The sequence below is a fragment of the Pleuronectes platessa genome, chromosome 3, assembly GCF_947347685.1.
Source record: "Pleuronectes platessa chromosome 3, fPlePla1.1, whole genome shotgun sequence".
Lineage (NCBI taxonomy): Eukaryota > Metazoa > Chordata > Actinopteri > Pleuronectiformes > Pleuronectidae > Pleuronectes > Pleuronectes platessa.
The window spans coordinates 26,872,524-26,900,484 of NC_070628.1; the positions used below are offsets into that span (position 1 = coordinate 26,872,524).

Here is a 27,961-nt window from a genome sequence, read left to right on the forward strand (position 1 = left end):
ATTTGTTTGTTTGTTTGAAAGCAAGATTATGCTAAAACACCTGCATGGATTTCCATAAAACTAGTTTGAAGGGTTTGTATGGGTCAGACAGCAGAACCCTTGGGGGGTTTTTCAACATTTCTAATGATTTCTCAGAGAATAGTTAATCGCTGTTACTGAACTATTACATCTTTAGGGAATATATTGATATTTGTTAGTTTTTGCAAGTGTTGAAATGTTGTTTAACAAGAAGACTGTTGGCCCTGGTGGTCGTATGTACTATTCTGAGTTCCATTTTAGTTTCAGTAGAGTGACTCAGGTTTGGTGTGAACTACTTTGTTCTGGTGTTTCATGTAGCAAACGTCAGCTTCTAACTCTATATTACTCCATAAGAAGCCTTTTATTAGATAACAATGGTATCAGTGAATGAAATATAGAAGGGATTATATTTTAATGGGATGTTTTCAACTCACTGTCTGCTAGAGTTTACACTGATTGTGTGTCTTTTCTCTTTGTCTCCCTCCAGCCGCACTTGGCCGTAGGCAGCAACGACTACTACATGTCCATCTACTCCGCAGAGAAGAGACTCAGATAACACACCAGCATTCATAGCACCCCTGCCACCCCACCAAAACCAACACATATGACTTCTGACCCCGAGCCTCCAGCTCTGGATGTAAATGACTTTTTTGTCGTTGTACATATGCAATTACCACCCTGAATGTTCTAGTGACGGCTGCTGACAAAAACTGCTACGACTATATATAGTATTATTATTGTCATTGTCTAATCACATTCTTATAATTAAGCTAATGATTGTAGACCTGGCTGTGCAGAGGAGTTCATATATTTAAATAGCATATACAGAAGAAGAGAGGATCTATTTTAAAGAAGTGGTACCCAGCGATCACCAGGGCTCCTCGTCGCCGCACAGCAAGCATCATTCCTGAAGGAGCTGTTACCCCACATCAGATATGGCGAGGGAGGGGTCTCCCGGAGGACGACACGGTTAAAACACATTCACTGGTGCAGGAAACATGGACTGCTGGACCCTGGTGTGTTATACATTTATTTTAATGGCTGACCCTCAGCCAAACTACGCGGAGGTTTGCTGTTTTGCTGCACCGCCAGCTGGACATTTGTAAGGACACAGAGAAGTTGGACTGCACACATTCTATCCTGACACATGGACCAGGAAGACATGATGATGAGTGTGTGTTTGTATGTGTGTGTTAGTGTGTGTGTGTGTGTGTGTTAGTGTGTGTGTGTGTGTGTGTGTTAATATGAATTATAGCACAGATGTGCCCCACAGTGGGCCTTCATAGCCTTGGGCTTGATGCCTAAACAAGAGGCCTGCTCCCATGCTCTCCCTCTCCCTCTGGCTTTCCTGACCCCAGCGTGCCAGACATCATATTTTCCTTACGCGCCCTGTTATTATGGCTCAGATGGGTGTTTTTGTTGCTTGGTTTGTTTTGTTTTTTTAAATTATCACCTTTAATAAGGGAAAACCTTGATTGCCTCGAGGATGATACATAACCTCATGTCTAGCACAGAGAGAGGAGGTCTAGATACAAAGCACCCAGTCATACAGGGAGCCTGCGGTTACCTACCTGCTCTGCAAAGCAATAAAACTTAAACCTTCCTGCGATTTAGCCTCAAGCCAATAGAGACATCAGCCATCAGCCTCAGTCTGAAGGTGACAGCAGCGTAGCTTGCAACAGTCCAAACACTGACCTGCAGGGCCCCATGGTGCCACACTACAGCATTACAAACCTCCCATCTCCATTCACAATCATGTAATCATTCTGAGATTATTTTATATACTGGGGTACATTTCACCCCATCAACTCAACACATCAGTTACAGCTAAAATATCAATGAAATTGTTTTTTCTGTGATTGTCTAAAGTTTCCGCCCATCACTACGTCCACCACCACACAATGTGGAATCAAACAATAATGAAAGAATCTCTGCAGACTCTCCCGGCCGACAGGCACTCTGCTCCCAAAAGCTCATTGCGTCACTATTCTGGCTGTTGTGTGCTGGTCGGTTGGAAACGGGGATAGAAATTGACCCTGGTTGCTTGTTGCTAGTCTAACCACATTAAGGTTCGGCTTATTACTAGTGAAGACGCAGCCCTCAAAGCATGCAGCACTGTAGGTTTATAGAACTTGTAGTCTCAACAAGAATCACCTGCCGTCTCAAGTCTGGACTGTTTTTCAATCTTCTGTGAGACTTTGAGAAATTTGAGTTTCTATTTTGTTTTCATGACCAGACTTGTTTGTTGTTGCTTTGATTGTCCTGTTGGAGGCATAATATGTGTATGCTGTTGAGGGGGGTGGAGTCACAGCTGCTCATCTTTCCTAAACTCTCTACCTGTAAAGTATTTCTCTCATTTCTTTTATTTTTTTTATTTTTTTTTTGGGGCAGTATCTTCATCAACTCTTCTCTGGGCCTCCAGCTTTGCTTATTTAGCATTTTTTTAACCCTTTTCTCTTTCGGTTTGGAAATTGTATGTTTTTAATTCTGTTGGCATATCGTTTGCCATGGCCTCAGTAAAGCGGCAGGAAGAAAAGAGTGGGGACAGCCTTACCCTCACGCCGACACACACAAACACACACACACTATCCTACCATGCACCCTTCCATTCACAACATGACCCCAACACTCCCCCTCTCCTCCTTCCTTTCCTGCCACACCCACCTCGCCCCCTCAGTTTCCCATCAGGCATCCCAAGCTTAGCTTTTTCCCCACAGAAGGAGTGGACTTGTGGACTCAGAGTCAACTGGGAACACACAGGTTGCAGTCACAGTCACCACCATCACTGAGCTTCCTCAGCCGGCCTCAGCTGCTGCACCGGCTCAGCCAACATGGTAAAGGCCTTTGCTCAGACACACATTCATCTCCAAGCATCCTGCTTTGAGTTTTAAGATTTTAGACCTGGAGAAAAAAGAAGAGACTTTAACAAATTAGTAAGAAAGGAACACTGAAACTTTTGACTGCTTTCCTGACTGTGGTTTAAAGGATAGGAGATAAAATCAGTGAAATAAACCAAATACAGCACCGGACTGTCTGGAATACGTTTTTGAATCCAAATACTGCTGTGACTTTATCAATACTTGATCTGAATCTCTCTTTATAAAACCATGTTCTCATATGTTTTGGAGCTGTTTTATTTTTTTATATAAAAAATACATGTACAAAATGACGATAATTAAATAAATACAGTGCTGTGGGAGGCAGGAATCTGAACTGTAAAATACTGAAGGAACACAGAATGTGTGATAAAACAAGAACCAATGAAGCACCTCAAACAGGAAACTGAATTCAGTCTGATCTTCAGAAACTTCTGATGGGAACAAACAACCACAACATTTTAAATATGTTACATACTAGCTGTTTCAATTCAGGGGCTGCATTTCAATACCAATTAGGTCTCAGCAGCGTGACGACTCTGTTCCATTTTGAAGGCTCCTACAAATGCATCCTTCCATCCCAGAGAAGTGATGGGTGCTGCCCGGCCCAATCTATCCCAGGATTCACCGGCTTCTGTGATGAACTGGTTTTCGAAGAGGTAATTGCGCAGAGAAGCGACAAGACGTCCAAGGCTTGAGCACCACGCTCCAACTCAATCTAACAGCTAATGGTACAAGTGTTTACAAAGAAAGAAAAAACTTTTACACCATTTCCATCTGCAGCTCTGTTTCTAGGCAACAGCAATACGGATTGGACAAGCTGGTGAGGGAGATCACAGAAGGCTCCTGTAAAGCAGACCGTCTCATTTGGGTTCGGCCTTCAAAGTCTGCAACACAAAGGAGGCAGTCTTTGCGAACTGATACACTAGTGTCTATTTTGTTACATACTCGATGTTAGATTCATTATTTGGGCCCGAGCACCGAGCGGTGGGAGGCCCTATTGTATTACGAAGGATTTATATTTGCCTTTTGGGGATTTTTCAGGGCCTAGACATTCTTAAATTCTCAACGAAGTTTGCAGGAAATTCAAAGCCCTAAAAAGTATTTGAATTCTGGAATAATTTGAAGTGTGCGTGGCAAAATGGCTCAACAGCGCAATCTAAGGAAAAGCCGCTCAGTTAGCTTTCACCGATCTTCAAAAATATCGGGACACCTGTGTATCATGACCAGACACACAAAAAAGTCTGTTGTGCACCACAGGAAGCCCACCATTTTGGATTTAGTGGCCATTTTCCACATTTTTACTTTGACGAACTTGTCCCAGGTCTTTCATCATATCACTTCATATTTAGATGAATGTCATCTCAACAAGATGGAGATATAAACTAAATAATTTTTCTTGACTAATTTTCTTGTTTTCGTCACACCGTGTGGCCGTAGCGTGGCGTCAAAGTTTGATTACACGCCATTGAAAAACAAGGTTCTGTATCTCAGACATTTATTGTCCAATTGAGTCCAAACTATACATGCAAGACACAGAAATCATGACTTAAGATGTCTTGTTTTTTGCATGCCTTTCACTTAAACGTATTCCTCCTCATCCACTGATCCCAACCCTGTCAAACTGTGTCAAAAGGGTCTTAATACATTGATAATGTAGGCATAACATTACTGTGACTTTTCGTCAAACGCTATATTAGTGGCGTGGCATCAAATTCATCAACTCGCCGTGTCACAGGAAATTGCTGTAACTTCGGTGTTTAAGGTTCATCCTCTCTCAAACTACAGTTGTGTAACAGCCTCAAACCTCATTGACACATTCACAGTCCTGCCCTGATCAGATCCATGTGTCAATATTCACTCATCATTACAGCGCCACCTGCTGGCGACAGGAAGTGACATGTTTTATACATTGATGAACTGCTCCTGGCTGCTTTACAATATACAGCTGAAAACAGCTCAGTCAATTCATTGGATCATAGTCAGAATTGTGACTTTTCCTCAAACCATGTAAACACTGAGGTGCAGCGAAGGATCATCCTTTGCCAAAGGAGACAATGTTGTCATAACTGCACTCTGCTTTGTCCTATCACCACCAAACTTCTGTCACATGATCAGAGTCCAAGCCTGAACAGTTCCATGTGTCATTATTTCCTCAGTGTCATAGCGCCACCTACTGATTCGCCATGAGACAGGAAGTAATTTGTAAATCCACTCTGCTTTATCCATCCGGCTCCGAACTACTGACCTATGATCACAATCCTGACCTGAACACATCCATATTATATATTAATGTTAGTGCAGGGTCATAGCGTCACCTACGGATCAGTGTGAAAATGAAGTTGTAACATTGTGAAATTGACTTAAAATTGCTCACGCTACATCAGAGCCCCTACTAGAACAGATATATTAGTCTGTATGTAATAATAGTGATGGCGTCACCTACTGGCAACAGAAAGTAAGCTTTGTTTACAACTATTATTTGATTTACATACAATTTTCACCTTGTGATCTGCAATTGATACTGTGGACCCGTAATGCGCAATTAAAATCAGATCATTTAGACCTCATTTTAAATCGTGGCCTTGAACAGCCACTGAGGTCAAAAGTGACGAAACACCTACTGTCTGTAGGTGTTTCCATGGAGATGTCACGATGTAATAATACGTGGAACAGTGCCACCTCCATGTGTCCTGTAAGAGTCGGGTTCAGATTTCAGTGGCTCAGATGAATCATCCTCTTCACCTCGTGCTTTTCCACACAAAGAACGTTGTCACCTTCTTGTTCTCCTTTCTACCTGCTCAGCACTGCCAGCCGAGATCAGAGGTCACCAGCCCGACTGCTGCAACCCAAGCACTACAGTATTGTTGTGACTACTACACACACACACACACACACACACACACACACACACACACTGACCAGAGGAGAACATTCCACAGCAGCAAAGAGTCGGCCGCATGAACATCCTGAGGAAACAACACTCACTTCCTGTCAAATTAAGCCAAGCTGATGGCTGCTCGGGGTGATAACCGCCACCGCAGGCTGATTACTAACTGGCTGAGGTTGAACACCACCTTAGTTTCTGTTCCCGCCCACCCGGTCCAGATTTGACCGCCACATACATACAACAGACGGACATACCACCTTGAATCATCCTATAGTGACCAGGCAGTTGACCTCCAGGACAGCCAGCAGCAGGAGTGTCAGTCCTCCGCAGACAGGATGGGCCTCCTTCTACTGCTCACCTCCTCGCTCCTGTTCAGCTGTAAGACTCCTGACACGTTATCTTCCTCCATGGATTCCTTATTTCTGGATGATTAGTGGGTTTGTCTCTAAGCTGCTTTCTTCTCTCTTATCTCAAGACTTCTATCCAGGGATAGTGGTGGACGCACAGCGATGTAAGTACAATGTGTTCTGTATCAGCCTACAATAAATGACTGCTCTTTGCACACAGACACGTTACTCAGTATCTTCCAGAGAACTGTAATTGGCTGCGAGAGACTGGTTTAAAGAGTTAGTGGTTGTGGAGCATCTTCGATTTACTTTTCACAGGATTTTAGATATTCTATAATCTGCTGTCTGCCACTAAAGCAACACTTAAAAAGCCAAAAGCAGAGATATGGTCAGTGTGGAAACAGGCCTGTTTGTTATCGGAGCTTTCACATCGTTGGTCTGAGGTACGGTGGAAAAGTTGTGTCAGGAAGTGTCACACGCCTCCTTGTGCTCCACAGTGGGCTGGAGATGGAAGGCATGAGACAGGCCGGAGCAGCTGTGATAAAGATAAAGATCTTTCTCGAGTTGGGGTCAAACTAGCAGGTTCAGGCTGGAAGTAGAAACAAAACACACACAGATTTTGTAGGTGGCTGTATGGACGTCTTTTGTTGTGTTCTTTCCTGCACTGGTTTTCTTGCCTCTCAGAACACTGATTTCCTTTGAAATTACATTTCAGATTGTTATATTTAAATGTTTTTTAGACATAATCGAAATTATATTTCTTTTGAAAAAGGTGCAAGGATTGCCTATGTATAAGTTTTCTACAGTAACTATGATTAAGTGCTGAGGTAAGGTAGGAAGGTTAAAGTTACAAGAGCTTTCTAGAGCAGATGTGTGAGCAGACTTCCTGATAGAAGACTAACGCAAGGATTAGAAGACACTTTTGATATGAGTGAAACCAAACAAATTCAATACATTTTCTGTCCTATCTGGTTGATTATCTTGGTGCTGGTGTCGCTGAGCAAGGCTGATGCTTTACCGCAGTGGCCTGAGTTTGAATCCAGCCTGAGGCCGTGGCTGCAGGTCAAACCCACTTTCAAGCAGTACTCTCCTTCAAAGTAACCTCATTTGAGCGCTTCTCGTTCACTGGTTTATCCGTCCTGTAGAAAAGTGGTCCCCGTGAGTCACACAAAGTTTCATTTTTTTCACTGTTATTTAAGTAGAACTTCTGCAAAGTATACAGGCAAAGCTTCTCTATCGTGGACAGAAAGTGTTTTTGTTACCAGCTCTCGAGATGAAAAGTTTAAGAAGAACAAGTTTAATCTTAAAAATGCAATCCCATTTCATCTGACTATAAAAACTTTATTTTAGCTTGTGCAGTGTAGTGGTGGTGTAGTACAGTGGAACTGTAAAAGTGACCTGCAGTAATTGAGCTGCACTAAGTAAAGACTTGTCCACAGAACCGCTGCTGCCACCTGTTTATTCAAAGTTCAGAGAAGCTCAACTCAGTACACAGAACCATGAACTGGAGAATCAGTTGTCGTTATCATGAATGCATTGTTGTCGTGATGGACAATGTCATTGATGCGCTGCTGCAGAGCTCTGATCTTCACTTTATTCAAATTGTATTTAATTGAATGTATCGCTTGTCCAAATGGTTTGACACTGCACTTCCTTTGGCCCTTAACAATACACGAGTGCAAAGATGATATGATGAACGGTTCTCAAGATATGCGTTCAACTGTCAGACAGATTTCTGGAATTATTAGATCGATGGCAAACCATTATCTGACCAGAAATATACAACAGATCTGCCACTAAGCATAAGGTCACAGTTTGATCTTCATCTCCACCATTGTCCACGTGTCCTTGGGCAAGACACTGAACCCCAAATTGCCCCTGACGGCTGTGCTGTAAGTGTGTGAGTGATGTGTGATAGAGAAAGTGCTGCACATTGATGCACTGTGTGTGAAGGGGTGGATAGCAAAACTGTCCAGTCACGTGCTTTAATAAGTGAATAGCATAAAATGGAATTCCAAAAATCTAAACTGTATTTAACTCTGTGTGAGGCGACCTTGACTGGAAACATCTTGTGGAGAAACCGTAGCAAAACTCTGCCCTGCTCCCTGACTCCTGTCATCAGCAGCCCTGCCAGGTCTGGCTGAGTGATGCTGCATGTGGGCTGGATCCAGCAGCCCCTGGTTCCTGATGGGTCCCCTGTGTTGCTCGTTTCTGTAACAAAGTGCTTTTCGTGCCTTTTTTTCCTCGTTTTCCAGGTTTGTTTACTGCCCCACAGACGCCCACTCTGAGTCACAAAGGCAGCCTGTCGTCTCTAATACTCCACTCTATGGGTGAATTAGTGGGGAGGCTTAGTGAACGTGTGCAGATGCTTTCGGTCACAGTTACACTGTGGAAAAACTAAACTGTTGTCACTTTTCAAAGTTTCTGAAAGGCGGCTGCGGCTGAGGGGTAGAGCGGTCGTCCTCCAACCTAAGGGTCGGAGGCTCGATTCCCCAGTCTGACCCATCTGCATGCCGAACTGTCCTTGGGCAAGATAGTGAACCCTGAATGGCCCCCCATAGAATAACAACGTGCTGCGATTAGATGCACTGTATGAATGTGTGTGTGAATGGGTGAATGTAAAACTGTACTGTAAAGTGCTTTGAGTGGTCATCAAGACTAGAAAAGTGCTTTATAAATACAAAACCATTAAAACCATTCTTGCTCTCTGCTGAAGAGTTGTTGCTCCTTTGGACAGTCACTTCTACATTCATGAACATCAGCAGATATTTCCCCTCTGACTTATTCATTAGATTTCACCTGTCGGTGCGTGTGAAACAGTAACTGGATGGGTTCAGGTCACGTTTGGTTATGTGAATGACGCAGTTTAGCTGCTGGGATCATGACAACAAGGCTAAAATAACATGAAATAAAACCATGATTAATAACCATGATTAGATAAAAATAGTTCTGTCAGGAAAATAAATTGGACACCTCATGAGGCTGGATCCAGAAAAGCATGTTAGTGAGATCAAATTTCTGCAGCTCTTGTCTAAAGCAGGGGTTTTCAACCAGGGGTCCGCTAGTAGTTTTCCCCTGTGCATGTGTGTTAAAGGTAGATGTAGAAGAGCGGTTGAGCTAGGTAGAAAAACTCTCAGGAGGACTTGGAGATTCAGTTTGTATGATGGGAATTTTTATTTTCCCAAAAAGAAGGCCCAAAAGGGCAAAATTAATAATGAAAATATTAAATAAAACAAAAGAGCGAAAAGCAAATACTTGCTAGACAATAAATTGGCATAATAGCCAAAACAATTAATTGCAATAAGAGTCAACTTTACCACGTTCACTGGTTGAGAAACAATTTCTTAGGAGAGCTCTAGACACACAAACACACCGAAGTACTACTTACGCAGTAGGTGGGATTTGCTGCTTGTGATCATGAGGTTAAACTTAAGTAGGCCTCAATCGTTTGTGTGATATTGCATGATTATCATTTGTGACATATTCTGCATTACTTTGTCATCTTCCCTATTCAGTTGTAGCCCCAGTTTCTGTTGATTGTTATTGATCACCGTTACTTTAACGTTCTCTCAACATGTTGGCTACATGTCTGTACATTTAAGTCATGAACGTTATATATTGATGTACACATGGTTCTGAGATGCACAACTACAAACTGCATTTTAATTTTGTTTTCAATTCTTAAGCACTTAAAATCAACCGTTTTTGTTGTTTTTAAAAATAAAATTGTAGATTTGTTTGAGGTTTTTAAATAAAACCAACATGGAAAACCAAATGTTAAAACTTCCTTCTATCCACGCACACACACACACACACACACACACACACACGTAGGCATGCGCGCTTAGGCACATCAGTGGGCCGAGGATTACTTTCTAGTCAGAATGGTGGTCCCTAGGACAAAACCAGTTGAAAATCCCTGGTCTAAAGACACGACAGAGTCAGGTGCTCCCCATGTTACTGACAGCTGAACGGGTTACTTCTTACCTGAAAGATCAGGGATGTCCTTGGCCCATTGATTTCAAGACCCTTGGTGAGGCGGGCCTTCGACCAAAGAATTTTCTTCATACTCACAACATTGTTTATTGTATGAGACTTATTTACAGATAAGATCCTGACAAGAGTCGGATGGAATTCCATTGTGACACATCAGCCTTCTGAGTACCAGCTCATAATCAGTTTAACAGCAACTGCCTTTCAGGGTTGCTCATTTCAGACATACCAGCAGCATGACCAGTCAGAGGTGCTGATTCAAATGGGAAGTGGGCAAAAGGAAATTCTATTCAGTCCGATTCTATGCAATCTGTGACTCATGAAACTCCCAATAATTGTGTGGATCTAAAACAGTGAACTTCCCAACCAAAGCTTCACTGCAGTCCCTCTCTGTGACAGGTGTTGGTCAGATTTAAAGTTTTTAATCGTATATCATATAAAAACATGAATAATTAAAGTGTTAATTAGGAAACAAAAACACAAGAATATTTAGAAAAGTAAAACCAAGGTTGAAACAGTGCATCATATGTGAACACAGAGGAAGAGCCCAGGGCTCAGGTAGGGCAGGAGGTTTGAGGCTGTTTGCTATAGAGGGCTTTAAAGCTGAGCAGTGGAAATCATAGTGTATTATTTGCTGGACCAGAAGCCAGTGATGCTGAATGAAGAGTGGCGTGATGTGGTCTGTTGTGGCAGTAAGATTAATTAATTAATAGATCACTTATGAACAAAGAATATAATGTCTCCTTTATTAAATCCTGTTACTGGCTTCATCTTCTCACCTAATCCTCAGCAACAGAGCCATAAACTCATATTCCAAAATGTGCAAGCATTCACACAAGTTTATTTTAATGAGACAATATGTTTGGAATCAAATTTTAACCAATAATAGACCATATTACCTTATTTTCCATTATTTGACCATGCAAAGATAAATATTTCATCCCACTAGTCTTGAAAAGTCCACGTGAAGTGAGGCACCGTCTCTATAAGAAGTTACATCAATCCCATCCTGTCAATGTAAATCACAATAACACCCCAGTTCAGGTGTTCAAACCAGGAGGACAGTGGAACAACATAAGGGCGGCGTGGTGGTGTTTAGCACTGTTGCCTCAGAGAAAGAAGGTTCCTAGTTCGAATCCCAGTCTGTATATGAGGGGTACTTCCTCTTGGTACTGTACTACATGCAGACAGTTGTGAGGGTAATAAAGATTGTAAATTCACTGGAGGTGTGAATGACTTTTCCCACCTATGGTCCAATGGCTGCTGGGATTAGCTCCAGCTCTACCACAGCCCTCAAAGAATAACCAGTATAAAGTTATTTATTTATAACTTTGATCAAATTCGAGCTTATAATCAAAATCACAAAAAAAGGTTACAAAGGTCAAATAAAAATACTTTTTCACTATAGATTACCTTGTACATTAACTCTAATTCTTTTTTTAAATCCCTCCACAGCATTCACGATACAAAACATTGTCCTGTCCATTGAGCCCAGTACTAATGTGACTCGGGACACCAATGTGACTGTGAGATGTAAGGCCAATGTCAGCTCGGGGACTGGGGTGCTGAGTCGGGAGTACACGATATACAAGGACAGCAAAAAGGTGTACACCAAGACCTCCAGCACGTCAGAGGACCTGCTGTACCCGCTGCCCGGGGCCAGAGTCTCCAACACTGGCAAATATAAGTGCAAGATCAATATCGAGGGCAAAGAGAAGACAAGTGAAGCTACAAAACTCACCGTGACAGGTTGGTTTGTGTCGGAGGCTTCTCTCTGTATCCTTTTTTAAATGTTTTATAATCTGTTGTGACTTGAGAAGCTCAGGTGAGTTTGAATGACTCGTATAAAGTTACCAGGCAGCAACTGGGAGAAATTTCAAATAAGTCACACGTCTCTCTCTACAAGACACTGAATTTGGATGGAAGATGTTGGGATGAACAACAGAGTTCGTCTGCTTTCAAAATGTGTATTATTTAGCCATGATAATGTACCTTATACTGTCAGGATTCATCTTTGGCATATTCGAGAAGTTATTTTTAATAAGAGAGAGGAGAGGATGTTTGAGGTGTCAGAAGATCTTAAACATTCTCAGAAGATGCTACAGTTTTATGAATCTGAGTATATGTCTTAAATGTTGGTTTTCCAGGCCTGTCGAAACCAGTTCTCCACATTAACAACGGTGTTGTCAATGAAGAGGAGGAGGTAACCGCCAGGTGCACAGCGCCCGGGGAGACCGGCTCCATTTACTTCTACTTCTATGAGGACTCCAAAGAGATCCGGGACAATCTGGTCAACTCCAACCAGCTAGAAGCCAAGTTTCCTCTCAGCAGCATTGGCATCCACAAACTTAGCTGTAACTATGCTGTCTTAATAATGCCGGACTCCTTCAAGTCTGAAAAGAGCAACAGTATCACTGTTTCAGTCAAAGGCAAGTAGAGTTTTAAAATGTCTACTTTTGTAAGCTTTGGGCCCATCTGAAGTTTCCGTCACTGATTTTGTCTCCTCAGAGCTCTCCATCACTCCAGTCCTGGAGATTTTGCCTCAGTCCAAGGTTTATGAAGGAGATCAACTCAGCATCTTGTGCACCATCAGAACGTTTCTCAACAGCTCTGTGAGCAGCCCTGCCGACCTGTACCTGAGCCATGGGATAAAGCTTCTCAGCAGCGGAAAAACCAAGGTCAACCACAGCATGGTCGCTCTGGCACAGGACCCTGGGGATTTTGAGTGCAGACTGGAGATAGGAAATGTGGCCAAAGTCACCAAAAAGATGGTTACAGTGACTGGTGAGTGAGCAGGGGAGACAAATGTCCATGTACATGTTCACATTTTACATACAGTAACTGTAAAGGTTATCAGACAAGTCAGAAATCCCATTCTACTCATTTTAGGTTAGGGAACAGGGAACAAACTATTGAATTAACAGCCATCAGTGGGATATATAAACTCTGTACTCTCTCACTATAAGTTGTCTGAGAGGACTGTTACAACATGTCTGTCTGCTAAATAATAAACAAGAGCCGGAAAATGGTTAGCTTTATGTCCCCAGTTTTGTATCTCTAAATGTAGCCAATGGTTGACACATTTCTGCCATTGAAATCATCTTATTATCATATTATTATATTTGTAATTATATGAGATATGTCATTAAATTTTACTCCAGGTTGCCTTATAAAACCTGGCTATAGGGAAAACAACTTGCACAGCTTGCTCCTGTTCATTTCCAGTACTGTCTGTTGATTAATGAGCACTGTCTCCATCAAATAAATAAACAGATGCTTTTTATGTATACGTTACATACGTATATATTAAAAGAAAGAGACAATTAATGAATAAAAAACAAAATAAAATTATGTATACCTGTTTTTTTCAACAGTTGGGTAAAGAGAAAAAAGAAGGATGGTCTTGGTTGAGTGTGAAACTGTTAATCTTTTTTTTACTACATTTTAGTTAATTTATTTTAAAACACTTTGTTTTGAGGTTTTACACAGGTTTTACATTTGCACTATTAGTTGATGTCAGTGCAGATGAGGTTTTTTTAATCTGTCCACAGAACTGTTTTCGGTGCCCACTCTCACCATGTCTCCTGCTGAGGTCTTTCAAAAGGATTATATGACACTAACCTGTAGAAGTGAGAACTACGCCTCTGAAAGAATCCCAATGGAAGAGCTGAGCTACACTCTTGAGCCGCCTGACAGCCATCTGACCCCCATGAAGCCCGGGGTCTTCTCTGGCAGGGCCCTGCAGTATGATTTCAACTATACCTGTGTAGCTCAGGCCAAGGGCATCATGAAACACAGTGACACCCTGACTGTATATCCAAAAGGTGAGCTAACTTGATTCGTAAAGGTTTCTTAAAGCTAATGTCTTGATTTCTTAAAGGTAAACTTACTTGATATTCACCTCATTACATTAATTCGTGATAAATTATATACATTTGCCTGAATGCACTTGTGCCACAATTGAACACATTTTAGGTTATAATATGTATATTATAAACTTCAAACACAAAGCAAATCTGAATTTGATGGCACAAGATTTTTGAAGACTCAACATTGTCATTGTCCTGTTGTGTGACACATCTGACACAATGAACACCTAGTGCTAGTCTGGTACACAAAGCCATTTAAAGTGAGCGTGGAACATATGCGCCACTCTGTTGTGGTTGACCAATCAGTGGGCCAGCTGGCCAGTCAGAGCACAGTGGATTATTTAGGACAGTGGCTCTCAAAGTGGGGGGCCCCAACTACCCCTAACCAGCTTTGGGGGGGCCCAGCTTGCAAACGTTTGAGAACCCCTGGTTTAGGAGGAGGAGCTTAAAGAGACAGTAGCTAAAACCAAGTGTTTCAGACAGAGGCTGAAAGGAAGAGCTGCAGCAGTGGACAGGATATGAACAGTGATGCTTTTTCTGAACATTAGAGCATGTACATCTTTTCAAGTAATAACCCTCATTCAAATCATGAATCTGACTATGAGCATAACATGTCTTCTTTAAAGAACTGATGTCTAGATTTAGAGGCAACACCCCTCCAAACTTAAAGTTAACCTCCTGTGGTCTTCAGGTAGAATCCTATAGAAGCATCACTCACTGTGACACTCAACAGTGTCAATGGAGATTTAAAGGGGTCATTCTTTTTTTTTTTCAAGTATATTTTTGAGGGTTTTTATTTTGGTTCGGAACCAAACCCGGGCCGCTGAGGCACAGCCTGGTTGGGGCGGCAGCTCTACCAGGTAAGCAATGCGCCGCACCTAAGGGCTCATCTAAGATAGTGAAAACACAATGATTCCTACATGATGTATCGATTAAAAAGTCCTATACATCGGGTCTTTATATTCATCATTATTTCTGTGTAAAATTGAATACTCCCATGATTAAGTTATGGGTGTGAGCAGCTCCAGCAGCTGGTGTGTCTGTGGCTGCTGGAGGCAGAGCCCCAGGCTGCACAGTTTGTGAGCATGTGAATGCAAGAGAATTGATGATGGCATCGTTATGGGGCTGTGGTTTAGATTACATCAGTAAAAGTAAAACAAACAAACGCACAAAAGGAATGAATGATTTATTGCAGCAGCAGGTCCAGATCAAAGACATCCACTGTGGCAGATAGATCCATGTGGCTTCGTGCTAAATGCTGAAATGGTCACGGTGGATCATCCAGCTGTGGCTTTCTTTCACCTATAAGAGCTTGTAAACTCACCACCTGTTACTTAGAACTATATTGAGTGAACCCAGATGCAGACAGTAGGCCGGGGCTGACGGTATGGAGCAGAGGGCATGACACCACCTTTCTGCTGTTTATTCCTGATGAACCCTGATGTGACTGCACAGCTCATTCAGCTCAGTGTCTGGACATTTCAAGAGGCTGACCGTTATTATTATTATTATTAGTGTTATTATTAATAAAAACTAGAGAGGCTGGGTGGACTGGTAACATTTAGCTTTGAGAATGAAAGCACAAAGAAGTTGGACCTAGGCCTGATTGTGGAGACAGACATGTGTCAGGTGAAAACCGCAGAAAGGTTGTGACTCACTATTCAGAGGAGAATGTCAACAACCACACTGTTACCTAGCAACAGAGGTAGTTGTATGTGTGCTTCACTGTGTGCAGCAAGTGAGCGAGAGCTTTGTCCTTTTTTAGGTTCATTCTATGAAGTCCATAGGAAAGTGCCTCTTTAATTATAAATGATAATCAGTTGTATGCACAGGCTGCAAAGTGCTGATCAACTGAGAGGGAATGTATATCAACACGGTTCTTTCTGGATGCACTGACGTTTCACTGCATAGCACAAAGTTGTTCTTTCTATTGTGTCATCTATAGTTATATTATAGGAGACCATTACCATATTGAAAACCTTTTTTTGTCCCTCCGCTAATTTTGAACCCTTCCACTGACCCTAAGTTGTTACTGTTACTGCTCCCCAGTCCCAGGCTAAACACCTTGTCATTATATAATTGCCTTTTATAGAATGGGCAGCAGAATAGTCAATATAATAATGTTAAATAATGACATATATGTGGCCATTTTTGTAAGGAAATCGCTGAAGCAGCCTATGAGAGATAAGAAAACAATGTTCTTCCATCCTCCATCAAAGAGGTTATATTTTCAATGTCAGGTCTGTCTGTCTGTCTGTCTGTCTGTCTGTCTGTCTGTCTGTCTGTCTTTCTTTCTTTTCTTGGCAAGATAGGGCGAGATTAGCTCTCAGATTGTACTTCTACTGTCACTATGGTTTTCCTGGTGAATGGGACTCTGCCACAGAGACTCAGGGTGTTTTCTTTCTCTGTTTCTCCTTGTTTGCAGTGTCTGTCTCGATCCCTAAGATCTCAGTGGTTGGCAAGGCGGTCCTGGGACAACCATTCAATATCCTCTGTCAGTCGGACACTGGCAGTTTTCCGATCAACTACACCCTGCTATGGGATTATGACAAGCTCAGCACAACTACTGTTAAGCTGCCCCTTCAGGAAGCTCTCTTCACAGTCACCATCTCCAGGCCTGAGGAAATAAACAAGTACATGTGCGAGGCCACGAATAAACACAGGGAGGCTCCGCTCAGTAAAAGACTCAACGCTGCTGTTATAGGTAACTAATCACAACAACTACACTGTGTTCATCCGTTGTAAATGAGTAGCACATTTTAACTAAGCTCATTAACAGTCATCCATAAATCGAGATTGTTTACCCCATGTAAAGAATTTTCATCAGCCACATCAGCTGTATCATAGAGAAATACTGAAAAAGAAACTACTGTATATACAAGAGAGAAAATATCTCCCATCCAAGTCTTATTAAGGAATTGGAACTTAAATTTTCCTTACCACAGGAGAACAATTTTATCTTAAAAGTTGGGGAAAAAAACACCCGAAATGTGGAACTATGTGCCGATGGTGTCTGATTAGCTTTATTGATTATTGAGATGGATGAGTCTAAGTTTTTTCAATGTTTTTCTCTCTCAGTGCCTCTGACAGACACGACTCTGACCGTCCTCCCCAACTTAACAGAGATCTCGGAGGGAGATGATCTCTACCTGATATGTGGCACTAAAGGCTCGCCACCAGTCACCTTTAAGTGGTACCGTGATGGCGACAAACAGCCGCTGTTCACCACCACCACCAACAAGAACAACACACACCACCAAGTCTCACAGTTGTCCAAAGAGCACAGCGGCACATACTACTGCGAGGCTGTCAACCAGGCCAACAACGTGGTCCGCAGTGAGAAGGTCACCGTAGAGGGTGAGACTGATGAGTCTTTATATTCTGTAGGAACCAACCTTCACCAGACCTGCTGCTCTTTTTGTTCTTTTTCTGTCCTTTGTTTTTTGAGTTTGACACAAAGCCGGCGACTGGGCATAATCCTTTGTGCATGAACGCATTTTGTATTCACACACAACTAAGAATCCAGGAAGGGAAAAGAAACATTTAAGGTGTCTCAAGATTAAAATATTTAGCTGGAGCGCAACAGGGAGGCCAACGAATGTCCGTGACTCACTAAGTAATGAATTTACTCCATTGGTTGGCTGGTTGAGTATTGGCATTTCCATTTGCTGTTACTCTTTCAAAATGAATTAGCTCAAACAGGTTATTTTATGCCATTAGGGAGGTATTCACAAGGTAGTGTGTCCAACTTAGCACATTTGTCACTAGATTTACTCACTCTCCAGACCGCTTTAATGATTTGATGTCATTAATACACCTAACCACAAATCTAGTGGATCGTTGGGACAGACCTGAGCTACTTTCCAAAGAAGAGAGTCATCTGCTCTGACCCATGATCATGAGGTTGGGCTTTTACCTCTGCAGGCAAACCTGTAGACCATGTGTCAGCAGACAAGCTTTATTTCTCTGACTGATCATTTTCAATACTCTAATAATAGATGAACTGCTGATTTTGTAACCCTCTTTCAAAGGGCTTGACAGTGACAGCTGGTTGATGTATATATATAATCTAAAATGGGGGGCCACATCCCTTTTTATACTTATTCTGCTGTCTGAAAACTGAGAGAGAAATACGCGTAAAATTACTAAAAGAATGTATATGTGGGCACAGAGAGGAGGAGAGAAGCAAACTGTGAGATGACTGTTGGCTGAATGCAAATCAGACACAGTGATGTCATGAATATTTCAATGAGTGTAATATGCCCTTTAGTGACTGAGCGACTTTTCGAGCAGCCTTTCACTACTTTCCAGTGAAAGTAGAGGTAGAGTGGTTCCACAATAGTTCATCCATTTGATTAAATGTATCCAGCTCTATTCTCGGCTTTGGCCTGGTCTCACTACCTTAACAGTGATTTAGCTTGTGCTTTAAATGTCCAACATTCAGCGGTATCACTCTTCATCTCTCTCCAGGTTCACAGGCTAGCAAGGCCAAAAATCCAGGTTTATATATATGGTGTCAGATCCTCAGAATATGCAGAAATGTTTGATACCTTCGACATTTTTAGAGATGAGGGGGATCAACTTTATCTTTCTCCTGCACTACCTTTGTCATCATGTCCCATTTTCTTCTCCTCCTCTCTCCCTCTGTGCTTTGCCTGATTTGTTTGTGTCTCCCTCTCCACAGTACGCATGGCGCTGTGGAAGAAAGCGGTGATCGGGGGCGTGGGTCTGGTGGTGGTGTCGCTGCTGGTGCTGGCCTGCGTGCTGTACTGCAAATCCAAGAGAGGTAGACAGACCTACAGTCCTCCAGCAACTCGGGGCCCTTATGTCTAACTATGTATGAAATCCTTCCTGTGCCTCCTTCCTCCTGCTCCTCTCACCTCTCCTCTCTAATTGTAGGTAAAAGAGAAGCAGATGCTGAATTGTCAGTGTGAGTTGGCTCGATTTCTTGCTTCCTCTGTATGTGACAGATTCTGTCGAGGTCAGCGACGGTATATCTAGTTTTTAGCAGCTGGTTTTATCATATGCTGGTTTTGCATGTTTGGAGTGTAAAAATCACATAGACTTCCATTATAAACGATTTCCCCACATTTCAGGCAGTACAACATAAGCTTAAAACCAGTATTAGGAGAGACTAACTATTTATACATTTTTCATATCTCGTAATTTTTCTGCTCCTGGCAAACAAACCCTGTTACTTCTAAAATGTTATGCTTTAGTTTTACAAAATAATAAATAAGGACTTAGACATAACATTTTACTCAGTGAGCTAAGCTAAGCTAGCCATCTCCTGATGCCAAGTTCATTTTAGAGTACAGGCATGAAATTTGGATCAATTTAATTTTCCTCATGTAACTCTAGGGAAAGCATATTTCCCAAATGTCAAACTATTCTTTTGAATTAAGTGGCAAACTTCATCAATCCCAACATAGAAATTGTAGTGTTACAACAACTAAGTCACAAAAACTATGGACAGTAGCAGCCAACAGAGGCTAACAATAGGACTAATATTTATGATATTTGCTAGTGTACAGTAGTAGCAGTCCATAATTTACAGCACATTAGTCCAGCAAATCCAGTATTGTTTTGGTTATATGCTGTACAGTGAAGTAAAGGATTGTCCTATGATGTTTAAGTGTTGTAATTGAAACTTAAATATATATAGACAACAGTGGAAGTCTGTCACATAAAATCATAGGGTTGTTTGCCAGAATAAGTAATAAAAAAAAAAGGACAAAGTGAAAAGAAAGTAAAAACGACACAACTTTAAAGGAGACCTGTGTAGTGTTGACCCCTAGTTGAACTAAAGAGCTGTTTAGATGAGTGGGTCTCCATTTTGTTTGTATGTCATGGACTCGGGGCACATTCCCATTGTTTTCACGCTATTATATTATATTCTTAGAAAACAAACAATTCTCCAGATAAATAAAGTAAATACGAAAGCTGCGAGGTAGTAAACAAACAATGAAGGTTTGCTTCTTTTTACAGAGGGAAGCATGTGCAACAGGTGATAGTCATAAATAATACAAAGATTAAATGTCTTGGCTAACAACAATTCTAAATAGGTTTGTTCTTAAGAGCACTTTCTGCAATTTGGATTAGATTAGTACTATTGACAATCCAGCCAGCAGACCTCATTTTGAACATTTGTCAGAAAGCCTTTGAGGGCTCCTTGACAGTAAGTCTAATACGACACAGAGGTTTTTAACACAACCACAGGAAGCGTGGTTTGACTTTTGGATTGTGCACCCATGACTGTTCTCATCAGCCATTCTCACGCCTCAACAGTCACAGCATGTTTCCTGTTGAAACCCCAGTACCTCACTCCCCTGATATATGTTCTAATGCTCTAATATGCATAAAGGGATCATGTGGTGGGGACCTTATTACCAGTTATGTAACTATCTATGCTGCTGCAGATATCCCCTTAAAGTTTATATGCATGCACAATGTGTGTACGAGTGAACATATTGTCTTTGTCTGTTTTGCATGTACATTGTGTTTGTGTCTATGTATTGTAGAGGTATAGAAACAGTAGGATGATGAAGGGATAGATCACTGAATAATGAAAATGAGGTCTTTATCTATGCCGATGGAGGGGTGGGTGAAGTGTTTGAGTCCTCAGAACCCTTTAGAAGTCTCATGGGTGAACAATGTTGGAGCCAAATCCAATACAAATGAAGTAAATGTTGTAAGATTTTTCAAACGTAAAAAAACAACAGAAAAACGGAACCAGCAATGCTTCCGTGCATCTTATGCATCCCCTATGGCAAGACCTTTTTTCCAGTGTGTGTAGTGTGCGTGAGAAAGTGTGTAAATGATGCTGCTTCGAGTTCAATCTAAATGTCTGGGCTTAGGGACACTTGGATGAAACCACAGGAGCAGTATGGAGGCCTTTTAATTTTTTGATTTCGTATTTTTACGTTTGTAGAATCAGTCCCCACTTCCATCACTTGTATTGGATTTGGCTCTAACACTGCTTACCCCTGAGACTCCTAAAGGGTTTTATGGATTCAAACACTTCACCCACCCCTCCATCAGAATTATATACTAGATAATGAGTCAATTTTAATTTTTCATTGAACTATCCCTTTACCTCCTTAAGATGCAAGTTGCTGCAGTAGTTAATTCACGGTACATGGCATTAGGTGTCAAGTGTTACAAAGTGCTTAGAGTGCCCATTATCATCTTCTTCCAGACGAAGCGCCAATCTATGATGGCATGGACGGGAAGGGTCACCAATGGGACGTGAGATAGCGTGGCATCGCTTCCCCGCTGACATCAGCAACAGGAGCAGCTACAGTGTCCCAGCCACAGTGTAGAGAAGCTCTACAGTAGGAGGGACTTGAATTTTTAAAAAAAATTACAAAGAAGCATTAATCGTTTTAGCTAGAATTATTGCACAATTGGACTCTTTAAAATCTACACTCTCAAGAAAAAGGAGGGGCATTGTTATGATGAGATATGAACCAGGACCCGCTGCTCCCTCTCCCCTCCTCCTGCAATCTAAATGGCCTTTGATTTCCTACTTAACATCAATGTCTTTCCTTTGTTCTTTCATCCCCATGTGTCTGTTTGTGTGAGTGCATGTCCTTTTTTGTGAGAACTGCTCTTTTTGTCTGATGTGCATGTATAAATAGGTTTGGTGACTGACTCATTTGTATATACATTTGATCACCATGACAGGAAATGTATGTATATATTATGGTTGATCCCTTGACTGACTGGAAAAGACACTCGTAGAATAAAGACATTGCTTTTATTTAGAAATGTGTCAGTACCATTCATTTTGCTCTGGCTAGTGGATTGAAGGCTAAATTCATTTGTGGTTAAAAAAAAGAAGAAACATTTTATATATTATCATGCATTATGTTCTAATATTCGACTTCTTTGTGCTGAATGGTGCAAGGATACAATACAAAAATTTCAAAAATTGCCAACATAATAAAGATTATTTCATTTCTTAAAAAAAAGAAAACACAACTCAGACTTCCTTCAAAAAGTCGATAACAATGGATTCTGCAAGAAACTTCCTCTGTTGGCACAGAGCAGCTTGTTTGTGGTGGGGAGAGGGGGGGTGGGTCCAGTGTTGATGAAACTGATGGTGCTGGGGAGGGAGGGTCTTGTTTTGACTCAGGACACATACGTTGCATGAATGCATGCAGCTGGTGGAGGAAATTAATCATAAGAGCTTTGGTCGAGCTGTGTGTGAGATTACATTACCAACTGGGAAGTTGTTTTTGCCAGAATTTATTGTGCAGCCGTTGCTGCAATAACAAGCTATTGTGCACGAAGCGCCGGAGGATTTCTGAACCAGATGAAGACTTGTGCTCCATTGTTACTGCTTTTGTTTTGTTATAAAGTCTGTACCCCGAAGGCCAAATTGTACAGATGTCCCACATAAAGTATCTCATATCTTTTCGTTCCAGCTTTTAGTATACAGAAGTGTAAGAGTTAGATCAGAAGATTGAAAGGACTCTCAAGTCTGATTGAAATGGTTAGCTGTCTTTAGCTTAGCATAGAGACCTGAAGGGAAAACTCTTAGCCTGGCTCTGTTCTACAATGGCTGCAGTGTCTCATTTTTACACTTTGATTTTTGTATGAATTAAACAAACAAGATATAACTTGGCAATGAGCTCAATTTATTGGAGCTGGTTGAATTTTTTTTTTTTTTACGTGTTTCCTCTTCCTCTCACTGTTCTAAAGTGAAGCTAAAATATCCTGGATATGAACGCTGCAATCTTGCACTCTTGACATCATTTGGAGCAAGAGTCTGTGCAGTAGTGATCGTAGAGGTGAGCTGTGTTACTCACGTCCCACCGATGCACTCAACCAATCGTGAGTCAGTCTCAGCTATCAGTCGGGACGTTTCAAACATCAAAATATATCCATTAAAACCAATTTTACTTTTGAACATTTGAAAGTAAATCAGTGAAGAACTACAGAAACCTTCTTAAAGAAACCTTTATTTTATGAGTCTTTTGGGTTTGCACTGCAGCCAGTCATTAGGGGGCGGTCAAAACTATTTGGCTTCACTTCAGGGGAACTGTTGTGTGTCCTTCTTTATATACAGTCTATGCTTTCAAGAAAAATAAGACATTCTAGACATTTTTTCTTTGTCTCAAGGGTTTATGCTATAGGCTGAGCTGGCTGTAGCTTCACAGCAGATTATAGAGATTTAACACAGATACTGTTCTTCATAAACAACCCTCAGCAAAACAATGAATAGGTATATTTGCCAAATGTTAAACTGTGACGAAGATGTTCCCAAACGCATCACCTACCTAGAGTGGTAGAGAAATTAGTCCTTAGCCGTTTTAGACTTGTGTTTTCCTCTTCCTAATGTTGTTGGCATTTTTTTCTTTGTTTTTGTTTTGTTTTTGGGCGTTCTGGTTTGATGCCTGAAATAAGTTCTGTGGTCAAGAGATTTTCCCATTTACTTCACATTGGTAAACACCCCACTTATTAATTATTTAGATGTTTTTACAGTGGTTCCTATCAAGTTACTAAATGAGTTGTCAGGGACATCATTAAGCCACAGCACACATGAAAACCATTCCACTCATCACACATTTACAGCCTGTGTTTTCCAACAGTGCTCTTCCAATCTGTTGTAGGCTTTTGCAGAAGAGATAAATATGCTAAAGTAAGTGTGCTAAGTCAAATAACAAGCTGGCAGCTTAGTGGCGGTGGAGTTGGAGTCATGCGACCGAGGTGTAATTAATTTATAGCCTAAAATGTACCTGTTTCTTCTGGTAATTTTTTTATTTAGGCTTTGAAATGGTGTTGATGTGAAGATTGTCTCGCTGGACATAATGTGCAAGCTATGATAAACAAATTGTTCATATCTGTGATAATAATGTGTCATCGTTTGCATTCTGTGTCAGGTGATATACCTGCGTCCCCGCAAATGTGATGCTATTTTTTATTACCGATCAATGTATGTGTGTTTATTCTAATCAGTGAGTTGATGTGTGGGTTTGGCAGCTGTCTGACCTAATGACTGTCTGTCTGTGTGTCACAGTGAGGGTGGTCCGAGCTGCCGTGAGTGTGTGGAGTGAGCGACCACCTGAAGCAGGTGAGTGGGGCTTGTGAGGCAGTTTACCATCATGTCAATGCTTTGAATCTTGATCCGGTGGATGCAGATGGCCGTCCACACTGAGGCTGGTTCTAGAGGTACCTTCCAGTAAATGAGGGATTTTGTTTCTCTCCACAGTCGCAAAGTGTTTGCTTGTCTTGGGAACAGTCGGGTTGTTATGATTTGTGGCTATACAATTACAATTGAATTGAATTGATCATGTGTTTGATGTAGCCAATGACGAGGAGAGCAGTGTGTTGTCCAGCGAGCCTGATGTAGAGTATACGGAGGTGGTGCATCCCCAGCCAGTGGACACTGTCAGAGGTAAACACACAAACCTGCGTTGTTTGGAGTCCATGTCTTGTCCTTTTTTAAATAACTTGGTTTCTCTCTCTTAATTTCTCCTTCTTTTTGTCGCTCTGTTTTCTATCCATTCTGCCTTTTTCCCCCTCCACTACAAACTTATTTGCCAAACCATTTTCCTCTGCTTTGCCCACATTCCTTTGTAGTTGATAAGACAAGACCTGGGAGGGGCCTAATTACCCATAACTAATATATCTCCAGGTCGCTGTAACTGCTGGGACTTCCAGAACCACTGCAGATTTTATAAACAGGAAGGGTTGAACTAATTGCCTGGCTGGTGTCTGATACTAGCCATCCTGTGCTGAAGCTCCCAGCAGGCCAGGGATGTTAGAATGTCACACAACCCGCATATTTTTAGGTTTTCTCTAAATGACAGATCAAACACAGTATCTACAAAACTTCATCTTTTGATGTTCAAGCAGACTAATGTGTTGCTTTTTACGTTAACAGTCCCACTGCGAAAAGGCACAGACACAGTTTACAGCGAGCTCAAAAATCTTCCACATGGTGAGTGTAACATCTTTAAAGCTGCACTGAAGAATACTTCCGTGGTGAAAAATAACTGATCGACTACATGTAGTTACAATTGGGCTTGTTTGTAGTGACGAACTCAGAGAAAATTATCAGCCAACTCTGCTCTTTCTTTCAGCGCTGCTGAGCTTTCTAAAACCAAACTGCCTCACTGCCGTCATCAGCCTTGTTTCTTGTTTCCACATCAGGCAACTGTTTTCAGTAAAAGAGTTCTGGTGAAGCAACTGAACAACACCTGTGTTGTTCAGTTTGAAAGTGAACATTAGAAGGTGGAGACCAAACTAGACCTTAAAGAAGAGTCATGATTAAACTAATGTACATGGTCAGAAATATGACCCTGAATTGATGTCAATCTGCCTGTAGCAAACATAAATGTAGGGAGCTGTTTGCTAACCTTTTAACTTTTATTTTGAAAGTTGTGAACTTAAGTCTAAATATTGTGTCAATTCCTCAATAAACCTCTGAAATAGCAGACATGCATGTTTGAAATGAAAACAGCAGTTAAGTAAGTCATTCAAACTTACATACAAGCCACATCATTTTCTGAAAAACATTGACTCTCAAATTGTCAATGCAGATAAACCAGGTAGGATGAATGCAAAGTTCTCTCTTCGCATAGGCTGTGTAAAAGAAACTCCTGTGTAGAACTCTCATTTGTGAGGACTCACAAATGACAATAAATAATGCTCTGGAGCATTATTCATAGAATGAGTACTGCATTTGTCTATATAACGATAATATGGCAAGTGGCAAAATTATCAATTCATGTAGCTTTAAATACTGCATCATGAAGGTAAAAGAGAGATTTCTAGATCATACCAAACATTATTTCTGAGATGAGAACTTTTATAACTGATGGAAAGACAGTTTACCCTGGCCAGCTACAGAGCCATGACCACATCCTATTACTGCTGGCAGGAACTTCCTGTTATTAGAACGGCAGCCAGACGCTGGACGTCTCTATCAAGCAGTCTATCGGAGTCCTAATGTTTCCTGTTCAACTGTGACGTCTGTGAGCGAAGCATCTGTACGAGTCAGAAGGAGTATTGATATAGAAGAAAGGGACAGGACTCATTGGCTGAGGCTGGTCAGTCTATGCTGAAACAATGGGCTTCTGCAGTGGAGGAACAAGTGAGGCAGCAGGTTCAGCCCCGTTATCTTAACTTACAAATGACTAATGAATAACTCTGAGGTCAGCCAGTGAGGACGTTGAGTCACCCGACCAACCCATGTTTGCTCATTGTGAGAACTGTGAGAACTGTGAGAACCGATCATTTTTAAGGTCTTGATTTTACGATGTAAATTTCCTAGAGATAATATATATATTATGATTTGGTGCTGAACAAATATTATTTTATTGTATTTCATTTGTGATACATATATTTTGTGCTGCTTTGTCCTTTAGGTGCTGCTGACCACCATGACTATGTGAGTAATTAACTGCACAATCAATCCTATTTAAATATGTTCCTCTCACTCTGTACCATTACTATCAATATACAGATTAACATATAAATTATATATACAGTAACTTCTTCATTTTCTGCAGTTCATTTTAATCAATGATTAATTTGACATCCATACAAAGCTATTTATATGAAATCGTTGTTATAGATAACTGTTATATTTAACATTTCATTCAGATATTGGTGCAAAATCAATGTAAAATGTTCATTATAAAACACTAATCAGTTTAACCTCTATGGAGGTAGTTTCAGCTCAATGGTTATTGTACCTGTGTCGGTTCAAACTCCATCCGTTCAAAGTTGTTCACCAGTATGTCTATAACTTGATGAAATAATTAAAACATTATAATTATATACAGTAACATTATGTGTATTACTTGTAATCTGAACTCCCAAAACCCTTTTATGTCCCTGCATTGGCTGCCTCCCGGTCACACTGACCCTCTTCAGGCCGATAGTAGCCAACAGAGTGGGTGGGAAATTGCTGTCAAAGTTTCCTGACAAGAACAAAGGCGTTTGGGCCGGGGCTTCCTTCCCTATCGCCCAGTCACATCAGTGCTGTGGTCCAATCACATTAAATCCAAGCCCATCTCAGCCAGTGCACTGTCCACCATGCAAGCTGTAATCACCAGCCCTCCCAAATGCACCATTTGCCCCTAAATGGTGCTTCATGCGGCTAAAGAGAAGAAGTTGAAAAATAAGCAAAGGATGTGACATCATGATCTGAAAGTGGTCGTTTCTTTCATCAGTGTATCTCCTAGATGACAGATAAAGCAGTTCACTCTGAACGCAGCCTCATGATAGTTTGTCTGCGCCTCGAGAAGCTGATGTAAATTTGCACTTTGTGTTTCTGAAATCTTCCTTCGGGTTGTGTCATTAGGCTTAGCAACCAGAAAAACAAGGGTTATCTCCAAGGTAGTTTGGCAAACAGATGAGATTCAACTTAAAATCTGAGTAAACAGGCAACTTTTGTCAATACATGAACAAAAAGGCACTAATGTGCCCATGTGACACTGTTTTTACAAAATGTTGCATCTTATTTGTTAATTTGTTTATCTGTCAACAGCATAGTTGCGTGCTTCCGTGTTAACTGCTTTGTGTTGTGTGCCGGGCTTTAAGTTTCAGGACGGTAAATGAAGCAGTGACGGTGTTTAATGGCTCTGTGTCAGCAGGGTTCAGTGGAGTACGCAGAGCTCAATGGTGACCGACCTGAGATCAGTCACCACCTTCCAGAGGCCAACAACCCCCAGGACCTGCCGGTGCCAGTGGATTAGTGATGGCACCACCCCTTCCTGCTGCCACCTCTAATCCACACTTTATCATCTCCACCATATTACTATATCACATCTTCCTCTTCTTCAGTCAAATAACTGAGTGCTAGGTTAGCTGTAAATAATTGTTTGTATTAATAAAGGCATCTCACCTACAGTATCCTTCCAGTGTTGTTTGGAGGTGTGTTTTCCTTGTTCCCACAGAGATCTGATAAAACACAGATTAAATAATAGAGGGTCATTATATTAGAGCTCTAAA

General features: G+C 41.3%; 2 protein-coding genes across 12 annotated transcripts in view; both read left to right on the forward strand.

Moving 5' to 3' along the window:
* The window catches only part of rptor (regulatory associated protein of MTOR, complex 1), a 153,745-nt gene extending 150,700 nt beyond the window's left edge, over positions 1–3,045 (forward strand). For all 5 annotated transcript variants that reach the window (XM_053418971.1, XM_053418975.1, XM_053418973.1 and 2 more), the window contains one exon: positions 506–3,045. In XM_053418971.1, the coding sequence (XP_053274946.1) occupies positions 506–574 (69 nt within the window). In that variant the 3' untranslated portion in view covers positions 575–3,045. The remainder of the gene's footprint in view (positions 1–505) is intronic.
* A 2,843-nt stretch (positions 3,046–5,888) lies between these two features.
* pecam1b (platelet and endothelial cell adhesion molecule 1b) lies at positions 5,889–27,862 on the forward strand. Of its 7 annotated transcripts, none has more exons than XM_053418524.1 (14): positions 5,889–6,162; positions 6,260–6,295; positions 11,580–11,873; positions 12,272–12,553; positions 12,633–12,908; positions 13,676–13,948; positions 16,419–16,697; positions 17,072–17,350; positions 18,678–18,779; positions 24,018–24,071; positions 24,306–24,395; positions 24,885–24,941; positions 26,371–26,393; positions 27,601–27,862. In XM_053418524.1, the coding sequence occupies exons 1-14, from the start codon at positions 6,120–6,122 to the stop codon at positions 27,703–27,705; spliced, it is 2,193 nt and encodes a 730-aa protein (XP_053274499.1). In that variant the 5' UTR covers positions 5,889–6,119; the 3' UTR covers positions 27,706–27,862. The 7 variants fall into 7 exon arrangements, with proteins under 7 accessions (XP_053274499.1, XP_053274501.1, XP_053274502.1 ...); XM_053418526.1 differs by having other exon boundaries at positions 27,604–27,862; XM_053418527.1 differs by lacking the exon at positions 24,885–24,941.
* The last annotated feature ends 99 nt before the right edge of the window (positions 27,863–27,961 follow it).

What these genes read in the sequence shown, in the direction of transcription:
- pecam1b (XM_053418524.1), top strand. Translation starts at nt 6,120, where the DNA reads ATGGGCCTCCTTCTACTGCTCACCTCCTCGCTCCTGTTCAGCT. An exon ending in ACTCAACGCTGCTGTTATAG is followed by an intron (nt 16,698 to 17,071) that starts GTAACTAATCAC and finishes TTTCTCTCTCAG; the next exon opens with TGCCTCTGACAGACACGACT. An exon ending in CTGCTGACCACCATGACTAT is followed by an intron (nt 26,394 to 27,600) that starts GTGAGTAATTAA and finishes GCTCTGTGTCAG; the next exon opens with CAGGGTTCAGTGGAGTACGC.